This window comes from Lepidochelys olivacea (genome assembly GCF_965140295.1).
Source record: "Lepidochelys olivacea isolate rLepOli2 genome assembly, chromosome: 1".
Classification (NCBI taxonomy): domain Eukaryota; kingdom Metazoa; phylum Chordata; order Testudines; family Cheloniidae; genus Lepidochelys; species Lepidochelys olivacea.
In genome coordinates, this window is record NC_140411.1 from 189,174,803 (window position 1) to 189,190,973 (window position 16,171).

The following is a 16,171-nucleotide window of genomic DNA, read 5'->3' on the forward strand; positions in this document are numbered from 1 at the left end:
TTTCACCTGATAAATAGATTTTTATGCATATTTTGCCATGTGATAACTTAATATAACCCAGTTAAGTACTTCCCAAAGCATGTATCTGAGAGACAAAGTGGATGAAGTAATATCTTTTATTGGATCAACTTCTTTTGGTGAGAGAGAGAGAGAGAGAGAGGTCCTGAAGAAGAGCACTGTGTAGCTCAAAAGCTTTTGGATCAACTTCTGTTGGTGAGAGAGAAGTTTTTGAGCTATTCAGAGCTCTTCTTCAGGACTCCTCTCTCTCTCTCCCTCCCTCCCCCCCTCCCCAAAGAATTTGGTCCAGTAAAATATATTACCTCACACACCTTGTCTCTCTAACATCTTGAAACCAGTAAAGCTGCAACACTGCATACAGCATGTAGCTGAGTCAGTTCTGTAAGTGACTTACAGGTATGCATTATACATTTTGTTTCAGTTACAAGCTTAACCATGGTTCTTTAGAAATAATACTAAATAAGTAACTGAGAGCTAAGGTTTAAAGAACTTGCTGCATATATTTAGCCTTACTCTAACAGGAAACTGGTCACAACAAGGTTTGCTCTTGGGACAGAAAGTCCCTGAATAGTATCAATCTAGAAGTGACGCATCTTGTGGTTTCAAGCTCTCAAGTTCTCCGTTAGGAGGGAGAAACTCTTTGGCTTGTCAGTAAAATAATTTTACCATTGTTTGAAAACTTGGCTATTGTGGCATAAAAGTCTACAATACTGGTAAATTTGAGATGAATTAGGAATAGTTTTCAATTGTTACTGGCATATTTGGGAGTAAATTGCATCTTAAGGTATGTCTACACTACGAAATTAGGTCAATTTTATAGAAGTCAATTTTTAGAAACCGATTTTATACCGTCGATTGTGTATGTCCACACTAAGCGCATTAAGTTGGCAGAGTGCGTCCTCACTATTGTGGCTAGCATCGACTTACAGAGCGGTGCACTGTGGGTAGCTATCCCACAGTTCCCGCAGTCTCCGCTGCCCATTGGAATTCTGGGTTAAGCTCCCAATGCCTGACGGGGCAAAAACATTGTCGGGGGTGGTCTTGGGTACGTGGCGTCAGGCCCCTCCCTCCTACCCTCCGTGAAAGCAACGGCAGACTATCATTTCGCGTCTTTTTTCCTGGGTTACCCATGCAGATGCTATACCACGGCAAGCATGGAGCCCGCTTAGCTCAGAGTCACCATACGTCTCCTGGGTGCTGCTGGCAGACGTGGTACTGCATTGCTGCACAGCAGCAGCGCCTTACCTTCGCAGCAGATGGTGCAGTAGGACGGATAGCCGTCGTACATCTCCTGGGTGCTCCTGGCAGACCTCAGTGAGATCGATCAGGGGCGCCTGGACAGACATGGCTGTCCTCCTCTTAGAGCACGAAATGGGAGCCAGAGACTTCAGGTCATTCTCTTATTTAAGTTTCGTCTCATGGAGATTCAGTCCTACCTGGAATATCATGCGAGCTGGAGGCTTCTGCCTCAGGCTGCTCTTCCAGCTGGCAGCACTGCACGGTCGTACCTACCCCAGCCTACCCATGGCTCATGAAGACTGGACAGTAGTAAGGAGCAGTTCAGCTATAGGCTGAGCAAGTGCAGAATGGTGGTAGAATGTGCCTTTGGACATTTAAAAGTTTGCTGGCGCTGTTTGCTGACTAGGTCAAACCTCAGCGCAACCAACGTTCCCCTTGTTATTGCTGTTTGCTGTGTGCTCCATAATATCTGAGAGAGTAAGGGGGAGACGTTTTTGGTGGGGTGGGAGGTTGAGGCAAATCGCCTGGCTGATTTTGAGCAGCCAGACACCAGGGCGATTAGAAGAGCACAGCAAGGCGTGCTGCATATCAGAGAGGCTTTGAAAACCAGTTTCATGACTGGCCAGGCTTCAGTGTGACAGTTGTGTGTATTTCTCCTTAATGCAAACCTGCCTACTTTGTTGATTTTAATTCCCTGTAAGCCAAACACCCTCCCCCTTCAGAAATAAAGTAACTGTTGTTTTGAAACCATGCTTTCTTAATTTAAAAAAAAAGATAATGGACAAGATAGCCTGGGTGGGGTGGATGGAAGGACAAGGCCATGTTGCTTATTGTAGCCACACTAAAAATCAAACTGTTTGAATGACAGCCTTCTGTTGCTTCAGCCATCCTCTGGAGGGGAGTGGCTGGGTGCCCGGAGCCTTCCCCCCCCTGCGTTCTTGGGCGTCTGGGTGAGGAGGCTATGGAACATAGGGAGGAGGGTAGGTGCTTATACAGTGGGTGCAGCGGGGGTCTGTGCTCTTGTTGGCTTTCCTGGAGCTCCAACAGACGTTTATCATGTCTGTTTGCTCCCCGATTAGCCTCAGCATCGCGTCCTGCCTCCATTCTTCGCACTCACTTAATTCTTTCCTGGCCTCTGCCACTGAATGCCTCCATGCATTAGGCTGTGCCTTATCAGTGTGAGAGGACTGCATGAGCTTGGAAAACATGATCGTGAATGTGTTGTTTTTTTTTGCCTTCTAATCTGCGATAACATCAGGGATGGAGATGATAGGTGAGCGTAGAAACATTCTACACTGTACAATTCTGGGGGGACTGCATGGTCCCCTGTGCTGCTGAGTTCGCCGTGCTGACCAAACAGGAAATGAAATTCAAAAGTTCCCAGGGCTTGTCCTGTGTACCTGGCTAGTGCATTGGAGTACTGTCCAGAGCGGTCACAATGGAGCACTCTGGGATAGGTCCTGGAGGCCATTTGCGATTGTCGATTTGCGTCTGCACTATCCCAAATTCGACGCAGCAAGGTCGATTTTAGTGCTACTCCCCTCGTTGGGGAGGAGTACAGAAGTCAATTTTAAGAGCCCTTTAGGTCGACGGAACGGGGTTGGTTGTGTGGACGCAGTCATTTTTAAATTAACCTAACGCAGCTAAATTCGACCAAACCGTGTAGTGTAGACCAGGCCTTAGCTAGGAGTATCATTAGGAAGGGTAACATTTGAATTAAATTGACAACTTCGTAAAGCAAAGTGTGTTTTAAATTTAGGCTTGAGTTATAGGCAATTGCACCAATATTGCAGTTCAACCAGTTGTTTAATTGACAAGTTGATAAGGATTTATAGTCCTGTGTTGGTACTCAAACCACATGCCCCAAATATAGTGGAATGAAGGTAGCTTACCTGTAGAAGACTGTCATAAGTCTCAGATGCATTTGATAGATTTTAACATTCCTGTTAAAGTAATTCTTTTAGATTTCGTAAAAACTAGCATCTTGCTTTCTGTAACCAATTTTTAAAAATTCTGTTCTGGCTAATAAAACCTATAGATCTTGAAGTAGTGCTCCAGCCTTTACCCTAAGGAATAAAAATCCAGAGCATCATGACAAGCTTGATATCCATACTGATCAATTTAAAAAAATGTGTTTTGATATCACTCTCACAAAGCACACAAGTATAATGAGAAATAACTTTTTAAATATTTTAAAACATGGTTCTTTGGGATTTTCCTGAATTACACAAGACAATCAGTGGTGGGTTAGCAGACATACAGAGGCACGTCTTCCTGCATCTCTGTGCTTTACTGCGGGATGCCAGGACTGTCTGGGTGCTATTTCAGCAGCATCTCCCACTCTCAGATGTGAAAACAAAAACAAAGTGACTATTTTCAGAGTAGCAGCCGTGTTAGTCTGTATCCGCAAAAAGAAAAGGAGTACTTGTGGCACCTTAGAGACTAACAAATTTATTTGAGCATAAGCTTTCGTGAGCTACAGCTCACTTCATCTTATGCTCAAATAAATTTGTTAGTCTGTAAGGTGCCCCGAGGTACTCCTTTTCTTAAAGTGACTGTTGGCTCCCATATACACCACAGTAATTCCACTTATCTCTGCATGGTGCTCAAGCATCTCTCCCTTCTGCCTGTGAGAAGTGATGCATCCGCTGGGGCTCCTCTTCCTTAAGTGGGGAATGGATCACATAGAACGGCCTAGAGGGGATATCCTGCCTGCAGACCAGGGGCAGATGGCTCCTGTTCATTTCGAGTTCCTAAAGGGAAACGGAGGGGAAGTAGTTCAGCTGCAAAACAAAAACAAACAAAATTAAAACTAAAAGATGGGGAGAATAAAAAGCTGCTTATCACTGGTTTCTGCACAGACCCCACCTGCCCAAAAAAGCAGGGTGCCCACTGTAATAACTACCAGTGCCTCTGGCACTGGGTGCAGAAGGAAAAGGTGCCTCATCATGACATCCGCTAGAGTGATGACAGAGCCCTGACAATGAGTGGGCAGCTCACGCAGGAAGTAAGGGGCAAAACAAAATGTGGAAAGGACAAAATGCGCAAATATTCCATAAACTTCGTGCATTTGCACAGGGAGCTGTACTGGGCATTTGCAGTAGTCTAGGGTACAGCAATCTATATAACCTACAGTGCTTGCTGTGGGAATGCCTTATGTGGACATAGTACATCATGAGCAGGCTGAAACAAATGCCTAATGCAAATGCTCTGCACCCTTGAAACCTGAGTAGTTTAACTGTACCTGGGGCCAGTTGCAGTGGTGCTGTTATCTAAAGTAAATGCAACCCTGGATTGTCTCGTTCAAACTCTTATAGCTTTAATTGGAGACCTTGAAACAAGTGAAGGGTATGGAAAACCTTGCAATTATGTATGATAGCTTTTCCAAACAGCAATGGTATAGTTAATGCACTCAGGGTATGTCTACACTATGAAGTTAGGTCGATTTTATAGAAGTCAATCTTTAGAAAGCTGTTTTATACAGTTGATTGTGTATGTCCCCACTAAGCGCAGTAGGTCGGTGGAGTGCGTCCTCAATACCGTGGCTAACATCGACTCATGGAGTGGTGCACTGTGGGTAGCTATCCCACAGTCCCCGCTGCCCATTGGAATTCTGGGTTAAGCTCCCAATGCCTGATGGGGCGAAAACATTGTCACCGGTGGTTTTTGGTACATGTCGTCAGTCTCCCCTTCCTCCTTGAAAGCAACGGCAAACAATCGTTTTGTGTCTGTTTTCCTGGGTTACCCATGCAGACGCCATAACACGGCAAGCATGGAGCCCGCTTGGCTCAGCACTGCTGTTGTGAGCATTGTAAACACCTCGCACATTATCCTGCAGTATGTGCAGCACCTGGCGAGGAGACGCCAGCATGAGGACGATTGTGAGGAGGACATGGACACAGACGTTCCTGAAAGCACGGGATCTGGCAATTGGGACATCATGATGGCAGTGGGGCAGGTTGATACAGTGGAACACCGATTCTGGGCTCTGGGCCCTGCAAACAAGCACAGACTGGTGGGACCGCATAGTGTTGGAGGTATGGGATGATTCTCAGTGGCTGCAAAACTTTTGTATTCATAAGGCCACTTTCATGGAATTTTGAAAAAAGAAAAGGAGTACTTGTGGCACCTTAGAGACTAACCAATAAATTGGTTAGTCTCTAAGGTGCCACAAGTACTCCTTTTCTTTTTGCGAATACAGACTAACACGGCTGTTACTCTGAAACATGGAACTTTGAGTTACTTCCCCCGCCCTGAAGCACAGGAATACCAAGATGAGACCTGCCCTGACAGTTAAGAAGTGAGTGGCGATAACCCTGTGGAAGCTTGCAATGCCTGACTGCTACTGGTCAGTCGGGAATCAATTTGGAGTGGGCAAATCTACTGTGGGGGCTGCTGTGATTCCAGTAGCCAAGGCAATTTGTGACCTTCTGCTAACGGGTAGTGACTCTGAGAAATGTGGAGGTCATAGTGGATGGCTTTGCTGCAATGGGGTTCCCTGACTGTGGTGAGGCGATAGACGGAACGCATATCCCTATCTTGGCACCGGACCACCTTGCCAATGAGTATATAAACCACAATGGGTACTTCTAAATGGTGCTGCAAGCACTGGTGGATCACAAGGGACATTTCACCAACATCAACGTGGGATGGCTGGGAAAGGTGCATGACACTCGCATCTTTAGGAACTCCGGGTTGTTTGAACAGCTGCAAGAAGGGACTTACTTCCTAGACCAGAAAATTACCATTGGGGATGTTGAAATGCCAATAGTTATCCTTGGGGACCCAGCCTACCCCTTGCTCCCATGACTCATGAAGCCGTACACAGGCAGCCTGGACAGTAGTAAGGAGCAGTTCAACTACAGGCTGAACAAGTGCAGAATGGTGGTAGAATGTGCCTTTGGACGTTTAAAAGCTCACTGGCGCTGTTTGCTGACTGAGTTAGACCTCATTGCAACCAACATTCCCATTGTTATTGCTACTTGCTGTGTGCTCCATAATATCTGTGAGAGTTAGGGGGAGACGTTTATGGCGGGGTGGGAGGTTGAGGCAAATTGCCTGATGGCCAGTTTTGAACAGCCAGAGACCAGGGCAATTAGAAGAGCACAGCTAGGCGTGCTGCGCATCAGAGAGGCTTTGAAAAACCGTTTCATGACTGGCCAGGGTACGATGTGACAGTTGACTTCCTCCTGCTCTGAAAGGATCTAAGGGAGGAAGGAGGCTTTTTGTGGTTCACATTTTTGCTAACTAGAGAATGAAGCAAAGTGTTGAATCTTTTTTCCCCCCAGACAATCTGCCTGCGTTCTCCACTGGCGTGGTGGTAGCAATAGCCATTGGTGTGACTCTAGTTGTCTTGGTGCTCATCGCTGTTATCGTATGTGTCGTCAGAAAGAAGAACTCTAAAAAGCATTACTCTGGGTAAGAGATCACACTCTTTTTACCAGTGTTGGGGGGAAGTGAGGGAAGAGTGAAAGGACCACAAGTGGTTGAGATGAGGCAGGAGTCATTTCAGCCAAGTCCTGTCTTCAGCTGGCCATCGTGACCTCCCCAAAGGGATGTAGTACCAAGAGGAGCAGTAGTCTGATAGTTGGGGAACTGTCATTCCTACCAGTGCTCTCTAGGTTTATGCATTATTATTGGTATCTTTCTTTGTAATACTCTTTAAAGCAGTGGCTCTCAAACTGTGGGTTGGGATCCCAAAATGGGTCGTGACCCTATTTTAATGGGGTCGCCAGGGCTGGCTTAGACTTGCTGGGGCCCAAGCCCCACCACCCAGGGCTGAAACCTGAGGGCTTCAGTCCTGGGCGTCGGGGCTCAGGTTACAGGCCCCCTACCTGGGACTGAAACCCTTGGGCTTCGGCTTTGGTCCACCCTGCCTGGGGCTTGGGCTTTGGCTCCCCCACTCAAGGGTGGGGCTCGGGCATGCTCGGGCATTGGTCCCCCCCTTCTGGGGTCATGTAATAGTTTTTGTTGTGAGAAGGGGGTTGCGGTACAATGAAGTTTGAGAACTGCTGTTTTAAAGGACAAATCGACCCTCAAGTGGTTTCATTACGGTGCAAACAGGAGACACTTTGATATTTCAATCCATACTAAACAACATCTGCCCTCAGTGATCTTTAAAAATAAAATAGTTGAAATATTCTGTTTTAAATTTGTTATATTATAACATGTCAGTAGTGTGCATTGTATGGTACTACTAACATGAAACATAAGAATATAAAAATGAGGAACTCATTAAATGAAACACAGTATCCAAAACATTTTTTAGAAGTTCTGTTTCTCAGGAAACTTTTTGAAACTGTTTTAATTCGATTTGGAAAGAAAACATTTCAAAATGTCCAATTTTTCAGAGGAATGGAAATTGAGTTTTGCCCTGCTCTTTTTGTTAGTGGTTGTATTGCTAGCAATACATGGGTAAGACAGAGAATGATTCCTGCAGGAACTAAGGACACCAGGAGAGCAATTAATGAAAATTCCCAATACTGAAACAATGCAGGTTGCAAGTCTAAATTTTACCCCCTGGGGAAAAACGTACAGGCTGGTTTGAACTGGTTCAAAGGCCTTTGTAAGTCATGGCCTGGAAACTATAAAATAACAGATCCTGATCTGGGTCTGTGACCAACACAGAAACAGATCCTGTGGGAGGACCTGAAGTGTATTAGACCAACTAGGTTCTCCATGTGGAAGGTGGGCGACCGCCTGGTAAGCTAGGCTTGTGTATAAGCTTTTTATTATGTTTTCTCTGAAATGCTTTTGCTTTGAATAAATAGTACTTTGCTTTATGAAAGCTGACTGGGTCACTCAATAACCCTGTTGCTGTTCCTGAGAGAAGAGAACTGCAGGTGCTGAAGTCAGACCTGCTGAGGCGATCATAGTGACTTTCAGGGGTCTGCAGCCGAAGACCCCAGTCTAGAGGGAGAGAATCACAGGATTCCACCCCAAGGAAGGTGAGCGCAGAAGGCTCAAAGCTGAAACCTAAGCACGAGAACCTCAAGGAGACCATGATGGGGTCAGAGGTGCAGTTACCTCTGGAACTGTGCCATATGTGGTGGTGGTAGGTGTGGGATCTATGACAGTGGTAAATTTCCAACAGTACCAACAGCAGTGAAAACAAGTATTGTAGAAAGAAGCACCGAGAAAAGTCAGTCATTCAGGGAAAGAGATAAAACCAAGAAAGATGAGTTATGAGCAACTAGGAAAAATCAGCTGGTGGAATTATGCAGAAGCAGTTAAACTCAAGAGCTGATAAAGGCACAGCTGATTGACCTGCCATAGTCTGAGGCCCAGAAATGATATTTCAAGGCCGCAAGTGCACCCAGGTCTCAGGGAGAGATGGCAGAGGTCGAGGGAGACCTTGGAGACTGCTTCCTAGTAGGAAGTGGAGAAGAGGAGGATCACAGGCAGCAACTGTGCTTCATCCAGACTGAATTCAGTACTTCAGCGGTCGATATGGAACAGCTTGCAGTTTGAAGCGAAAAAACTGCAGCTTGCGAGAGGCAGGCTGCGCTTGGAAACCCAGAGACTTGTGGACCGTGGACCAGGAACAGCAGCACCAGCACAAAGACAAACAGCACCAGTGTGAGCAAGGAGAGAGGGATAAGCAGTAGCAGGAAAGAGAAAAGGAGAGCCAGCTGGAGCTTGAATTGGAGAGAAAGTGCTGAGCACTCCCTGACACAGGAGGTGGAGACAGATCCTATATATTTGGTTCCTCTGAAGGCATAGACTCCAAATTGTTCCCTTGCTTTAGGAATAGGTATATTTTTAAATGCTTTTGAAAAGAGTTGTGAATTGAACAGGGTGGGTGTGAGGATATGGTAGTGTCTGGCTTCACTGCTGACAGGGAAGACCTTAAAGCTTTCATCTATGTGGCCAGAGAGGACTATAGAAACTATAAGCAATATAAGCATGTGTTACTGCTGAAGTTTAAACGGACACTTGAAGTGTATAGGAAAAAGTTCCAGGGTGTTGAAAAGAGGCTATGAACTATGCTGAGGTTGCAACCCAAATTAGGAGAGCAGGTCTGGGGACCGCAGCTGGAAAATGGAGGCTGTTTGCATATTCATTAGCCTAACAGGCTAATGTGCTGAGCAGTGGGCTCAGAATCTGGGGATCAGGCCTAGATAGCGATCCAGCTCTACTGGGAGGGAGGCCACTTCAGAGGGACCCCTGGGTGAATGGTGAAAAGCAGTACAAACTGGATCATGTTTCTGGAATTGCCTAGTCTGTCTGCAGAGGCCCAGTGCAGTCCTGGAAAGGTTGTCTATATCTTAACCTTAGAGTTAACTCTGTGGCTTAGTCTCCAGAGGGAGGAAGTCACACGACTAACTTGTTTGGGGCATACAGTGTTCATGCTGATGGGTTTACACCCCAAACAACTGCACGTAGGCCTTAGCAGACAAAGGACTTGAAACTATATAAAATAACAGCTCTGGCCTGTGGTGAGAGACCCTATCTAGGAACTGACTGGCATGACACTGTGGCCAACAAACAGGCCCTGCAGGAGGACCTGAAGTGTATTAGACCTCCCAGTGTTGGCCTCCCGTGAGGAAGATGGGTGACCACCTACTGAGTTAGGTATGTATGTGAGTTGTTTAAGATGTTTTCTCTCGAATACTTTTGTTCTAAATAGATAGTAAGTTGCTTTCTGAAAGCTGGCTGGTCACTGGATAACCCTAACGCTGCCCCTGAGAGAACAGAACATCAGGTGCTGAACTGAAATCAGACCTACTGAGGTGATCACAGTGACTTGTAGGAGTCTGCAGCCAAGGACTCCAGTCTGTAGTGAGAGACTCATGGGATTCTGCTCTGACAAAGGCAGCAGCTACAGGCCTGAGACCTAAGTTGCGTGCCCTCAAGGAGACCATCGGGGTCAGAGGTGCAATTAATTTGAACGGTGACAGTGTCTAAAGAACTCTTCCCCACCCCACCCTGTTCCCAGCTGGAGACCTTGGAGAAAATGGGTTCATTAGAGTCTAATGGTAAGACTGAGTGAAGTGAAATCAGCTGTGTGTGCTCAGAGTTCAGTGTGGAAAGCCTGGCTTCCTTGCTGTGTGTGTTTTCCCCATAACTAAAGGAACCATGCACTGACACTCATCAAAGGTGCTTATATCAAGATTCAAATGCCTTGCTTCAGGTTGTTCCACTCTAGTGTTTTCCAGGTGAGGGATGCCAGTGCAGGTGCCAGGGTTGGGTCAGTAATATTTGTGCATTGTAAATTCGAATAGATTTAACAATTATAGGTTGCCTTCCAGCAAAGTCATCTTTTAACTTAATACTGCTTTCACTGACCATACCAGCCCTGCATGTGTTGGTTAAGGGGAGGGCCAGATGTGCTGTGATTGCTATTAATGTCACTACCAAAGGCTCATGGACTAATTTTTAAATGAAACTACCCCAATTTGTGGCAGTGTAACGCACAGATTGGGATAATGGTTCTGTCTTGAGCTAAAGTGGGGAGGGGGCATTTGGGTGGTGGTGGGAACCCCTGCATGGCCATGCCAAAACCTCCATTCTTCTTCTGACTTTGGTTTTTTTTCCTTTGTGCCTTGATGTGCTGGGATCGGATCCTGCTTATCTTCCTCTCCTTACAGAGATCCTGATATAGACGCCAGATTGGGAATGTAACAGGGCTGGGTCTCCTCTTCCAGTCCCACTAGACACCATGGTAACTAATCACATTGGTGGTTGCTGTTAATAGCTGTGTGTATGTGTACACATTTCCTCTTCCCTCGCTGTCTAACCAGCTAGCTCTGTGCTAACATAACTCCATTGTGACTTGTGCTGGATTGTCCTGTTACAGACTGTTGGCAAGGGGATTTCATTGGGTGCTTGGGTTTCATTATCTTCTGTCTAATTGGGGTGGGGATGCTACTTATCCCAAACAGTGTACCTCAGTCTCTTCTAGTCGTGGACTCACCAGTGGACTAGAACATTAGACCATTCAGAGTTATTCCCTGTGAGAATAAAACTTCTATATTACTGGTGCCTATTCCTCTTTGCAACAATAATGATGGATTTCTAAAGCACCCATCACCATGATCTCTAGTTTCAGAGTAGCAGCCGCGTTAGTCTGTATCCGCAAAAAGAACAGGAGCACTTGTGGCACCTTAGAGACTGACACACTTATTTGAGAATAAGCTTTTGTGGGCTACAGCTCACTTCATCGGATGTATAGAATGGAACATATAGTAAGAAGATATATATACAGAGAACATGAAAAGGTGGAAGTAGCCATACCAACTGTAAGAGGCTAATTAATTAAGATGAGCTATTATCAGCAGGAGAAAAAAACTTTTGTAGCGATAATCAAGATGGCCCATTTAGACAGTTGACAAGAAGGTGTGAGGATACTTAACATGGGGAAATAGATTCAATATGTGTAATGACCCAGCCACTCCCAGTCTCTATTCAAAACCAAGTTAATGGTATCTAGTTTGCATATTAACTCAAGCTTAGCAGTATTTCGTTGGAGCCAGCAATGCCTCTCTGCCGTGTACATTGGCCAAACTGGACAATCTCTACGCAAAAGAATAAATGGACACAAATCTGACCTCAGGAATCATAACGTTCAAAACCCGGTAGGAGAACACTTCAACCTCTCTGGCCACTCAGTAACAGACTTAAAGGTGGCAATTTTGCAAAAGAAAAGCTTCAAAACCAGACACCAGCGAGAAACTGCTGAGCTTGAATTAATATGCAAACTAGATACCATTAACTTGGGTTTGAATAGAGACTGGGAGTGGCTGGGTCGTTATACATATTGAATCTATTTCCCCATGTTAAGTATCCTCACACCTTCTTGTCAACTGTCTAAATGAGCCATCTTGATTATCACTACAAAAATTTTTTTTTTCTCCTGCTGATAATAGCTCATCTTAATTAATTAGCCTCTTACAGTTGGTATGGCTACTTCCACCTTTTCATGTTCTCTGTGTGCGTGTATGTGTGTAATATGTGTGTGTGTGTGTATATATATATATTCTTACTATAGGTTCCATTCTATGCATCCGATGAAGTGGGTTGCAGCTCACAAAAGCTTATGCTCAAATAAAGTTGTTATTTTCTAAGGTGCCACAAGTACTCCTGATCTTTTTGCATGATCTCCAGGTGCACAAACTTCTTAAAATTGCATTGTGACCTTTAGGTACAATACAGACTTGTAGGAATACTCAGTCAACCCCAGAAATTCACTGTAACACATTTTAGCCACTTAAAGGGCTGCTCTCAGTCAGTTTCAGCCAGAGTAGAAGCTCCTCACTGCTTGGTCTCCAGGTCCCCTTTCCCAGTATTCCCCTTTTTACTGTTACGTGTCTGAGATGCTGGCTCTCTAAAGGTTTGATTAACCCTTTGGATAACAAAAAGGTTGGCCTATGAGGAGTTGCATTCTGCTCAATGTCATTGTCATTATTCATGTGTTTGTATTTGCTGCATGTGTTGTTTGTGTAAGAGGTTGGGCATTGTGGGGGAGAGGGGGGTTAATTAGTGGGCAGAAGAGTGGTGTTAAAGGGAGTTCCTATATTTGTTTTGTGTATAGGAAGAAGTGGCATGTTTCTGTAGTGTATCCTTGGGTAAGAGGAGAAAGATGAGGCCAGTGTTCAGAGGAATAGGCTGCTCCTGGGACCAGGGGTTACCTAATGAAATTTTAGAGGACCATTGCTCATGTTGGTTTCCTTAATCCCAGGTCCATCCCAGATATGTGGAGGTTTCCTTCTACCTTCTCTCCCCAGTCTCTTCTATGGAGATTGAAAGGAGCAGGTGGAAAAGGAAACCTAACTGAACTAACTTTAGAGCTGTCCGTCTCCTCCCCAAAACTGTTCCCAGAGTTTCTAAGTGAAATGTCTTTGATCTGTCCTGTTAGAAGTATAAGGGCCTGGAATTACGACCTAGCCAGTCTGTCAATTGTGACTACTATGATAGCTACTACAGGAACTGGCATCCAGAGAACAAGAGATTGAATTAGTCTGGAACCCTAGACAAGTCAAATACAAAAGAATTAGCCAGGAGACATATGGCAGCCATCTATGTAGCATGGAAGAGCTGGTGGCTCCTGCCACTCTTGTTGCTAGATGTAGTAATGGTGAAGTCCTCACTTACATGGGCTGGGGAGGGGGTTATTTAGCCTATGCGCAGTTAGAAAGTAGTTTGTATTCACACCTGGATGTTCTCTGATGCCTCATATGTAGGACAAGCAAGTACATTCCCAGGTTCTTATGGCTTAATCTGGCTTTATTGGGTAGAGGAGAATAGCTGTGATATGTATGAGGACAAGTGTACAAGTGACTGGGTAGGCAGGGAGAATGTGTGAACTGGTTCCAATACCCATTGTGATCACTTTTACTTTGGCGTGGCCTGCCACTTCATCCTGCCATCACTCGCTTTTGTTTTTGTTCCTGTTTTTTGTTTGTATCTCTTGAATGTTGTCCTGCAAATTCTGCTCTGCCGCCTCGTCAGCTGCAGTACCTCTGAGAGCTTGATGTCGCCGGTTAAGCAGGCTCCACGGAAGTCACCCTCCGACACAGAGGGTTTGGTAAACCACGTGCCCGCCAGATTGCACCAGGTAAATTTCAGTACTCTCCAGTGCACGGACCTCCCAGGGTGTGGGAAAGGTGGATCCATGCTGTAGAGCGGATGAAGGTGGGGTGGGAGAGGTGAATTAGCTGGCTGTGTTGTTCCATGTACTCAGGCAGCTGGAAGGAAAAGGGATCTGCTCTGTATGGGATTGGATGTAAAGCTGTAGTTGGGGTTTGTGAACTATACTTAGTAGCTTTAGCATTTCCAAAAAGCAGGCATTCAACCTAGCAGTTAATGAACTGACAATGAGGTATATATCCCCTTTGGCCTTGTCCTCTCTATGGGAAAGAGACTTGTTCTTACCTCGTGTTAGTTAACGTGGTACCTGACATGAGGTAAAACCCTAGTGAAGACCTGGCAGTTTGCTGCTTTCGCTTCTGTTAGCAGGTTGAGGAGGTCATAGTCTCTGTGTATGATAAGGTGACATGTGACCAGGATTCATCCCTGAATTTGATCTGCTGGTTGGATCATTAACTTCCCTGGCTTGGACCAGGTACTGACAGGGAGTGTGATGTGAATACTGATCTATGCCCCCCCAGATTGAAATAAAGATCTTCTTACATGTGAAAACTACAAAACTACCTTATCTTCACTAGCATTTTACCTCATGTCAGTTAGCCCATGTTAACTAACATGAGGTAAGAACATACCTCTTTTTCCTAGTGCAGATGCACCCTAAGACTCTGTCTACACAGTAGCTGGGAGGTGTAATTCCCAGTTCAGGTAGATGTATATGTGCTAACTCTGCTTAAGATAGTGCTCTAAAAATAGCAACGAGCCCATGGCAGCATGGGCAACGGCTTGGGGTAGCTGTTTGAGTAAGTACCTAGGATCTTGGACAGGGTTGTACTCTTGCAGCTAGCCGAGCTGCTGCCCGCACTGTTGCAGCCACGCTGCCTTTTTAGTGTGTCAGCTCAAGCAGAGCTAGCACATACGTCTTCCAGAGTTGCGCCTTCCAGCCGCAGTGTGGATGTAGCCTAAGTGGTGAATAGGCCTGTGTTTGAAAGAGTGAGTCAATGCAATTGAAGCACGAAACAGTAACGGTCGGCCTGTGAGCATGATGCCTTTGGCTCCTGTGTGTTCATTCAACCTTGTGGACGTCTAACAGTTCATTTCACCCTCCTGGGGCTTTGAACCTCTTTGGTTCCACTCAACAATTGAAGGCAGAATCTGATACTGACCTCAACAATCATCCCACAGAAAATGAAAAGTGCCTTCATGAGTTATGGGAAAACTCGAGTGGAAAGCCTAGAAACCTCTCCAACAGGGACACTATATAATATGGGTGTGAGTTGGCAAGAATGTTCAGGACTCCTTGCTACATCTACATTACAGCACTTGCAGCAGCACAGCTGCGCTGCTGAGGCACTTCTGGTGAAGATGCTCTAAGCCAATTGGAGAGAGGTGGTAGCTATATCAACAGGAGAGGGCCCTCCCGCAAGATAGTGCTGTCTGCACCGGGGCTTAGGTTGGTGTAATTTATGTTGCTTAGGTGTGTGGATTATTCACACTCGTGGCTGATATAAGCTATACCGAAGTAACCTGTAAACAAGTACCTTGTACACAAGGTCCTTGTAATGCATAACTAGATGTCTGACTGGAGCTGACTGAAGAAATGAGACCTAATAATTGAAATGAGTGATCTGTATGAACACTCTAAACGTACTGTATGAAATCTTTTATGTTAATAATGCTAAGCACTTCATAGAGGAGAATGAAGGCAAAGTCCCTGGCCCATAGCGTTTACAGTCTACGTGTATGAAAAGCCACAGTGTGACATTCTGAAAAGGAAGATTAGGTGGCTTAATAGATCTGTATTTCTGGTGACTTTGAATTTTAGCCATGGTGTTAGCTGGAGGACTTGTAAGTGTTTGGAAAGGAAGCATACTTGTAGTTTTCAGAACTGTTTCTTAATTTTGAAAATCACTTTGTATTCCCTTTGGATGGAGTTTAATAGATTAATAGATTTTTTTTTGACTGCGTCCAAGAACAGATGAATGAAGATAAAACTTTCCTTTCAGCTAGAGTCAAAATTAAATATTTCAGATTTATAGTAATGTTGGGCTGCCCTGTCCAAGGAGGTAGGCGGGAAGCATGAGGCTATTGGTTTGAGCTGGGGTAAGCAAAGTGGTAGGAGGGGCATAGTTTGAGAGAGATGAAGCAAGAAAAGCTTGTCTAGACTAGGAGAAAAGGTATTCTTAAAATCAATAGTTAATCCATTAAGTGGAGCTTAAAATGGGTTAGCACCTAGTGTAGACAGGATTTAACATATTTGAAAACATGTTTTCCAATTGTGGTGAGTCTAGGCTTTCCTCTAGGTTTAACCTTGACTAGTTAAATGGAG

The 16,171-nt window shown here is 45.1% G+C and overlaps 1 protein-coding gene across 3 annotated transcripts in view; it reads left to right on the forward strand.

Annotated features, from left to right (window-relative positions):
* The window catches only part of MPZL1 (myelin protein zero like 1), a gene marked incomplete at its 5' end in the record, with an annotated part of 58,210 nt that overhangs the window by 29,930 nt on the left and 12,109 nt on the right, over positions 1-16,171 (forward strand). The window contains 3 exons of one of the 3 annotated variants that reach the window (XM_084617202.1): positions 6,546-6,675; positions 10,848-10,921; positions 13,708-13,803. In XM_084617202.1, coding sequence (XP_084473328.1) covers positions 6,546-6,675; positions 10,848-10,881 — 164 coding nt within the window. In that variant the 3' untranslated portion in view covers positions 10,882-10,921; positions 13,708-13,803. Of the gene's footprint in view, positions 1-6,545; positions 6,676-10,847; positions 10,922-13,707; positions 13,814-16,171 lie in introns of those variants that run through there. The other 2 variants (XM_084617201.1, XM_084617200.1) reach the window with 2 other exon arrangements.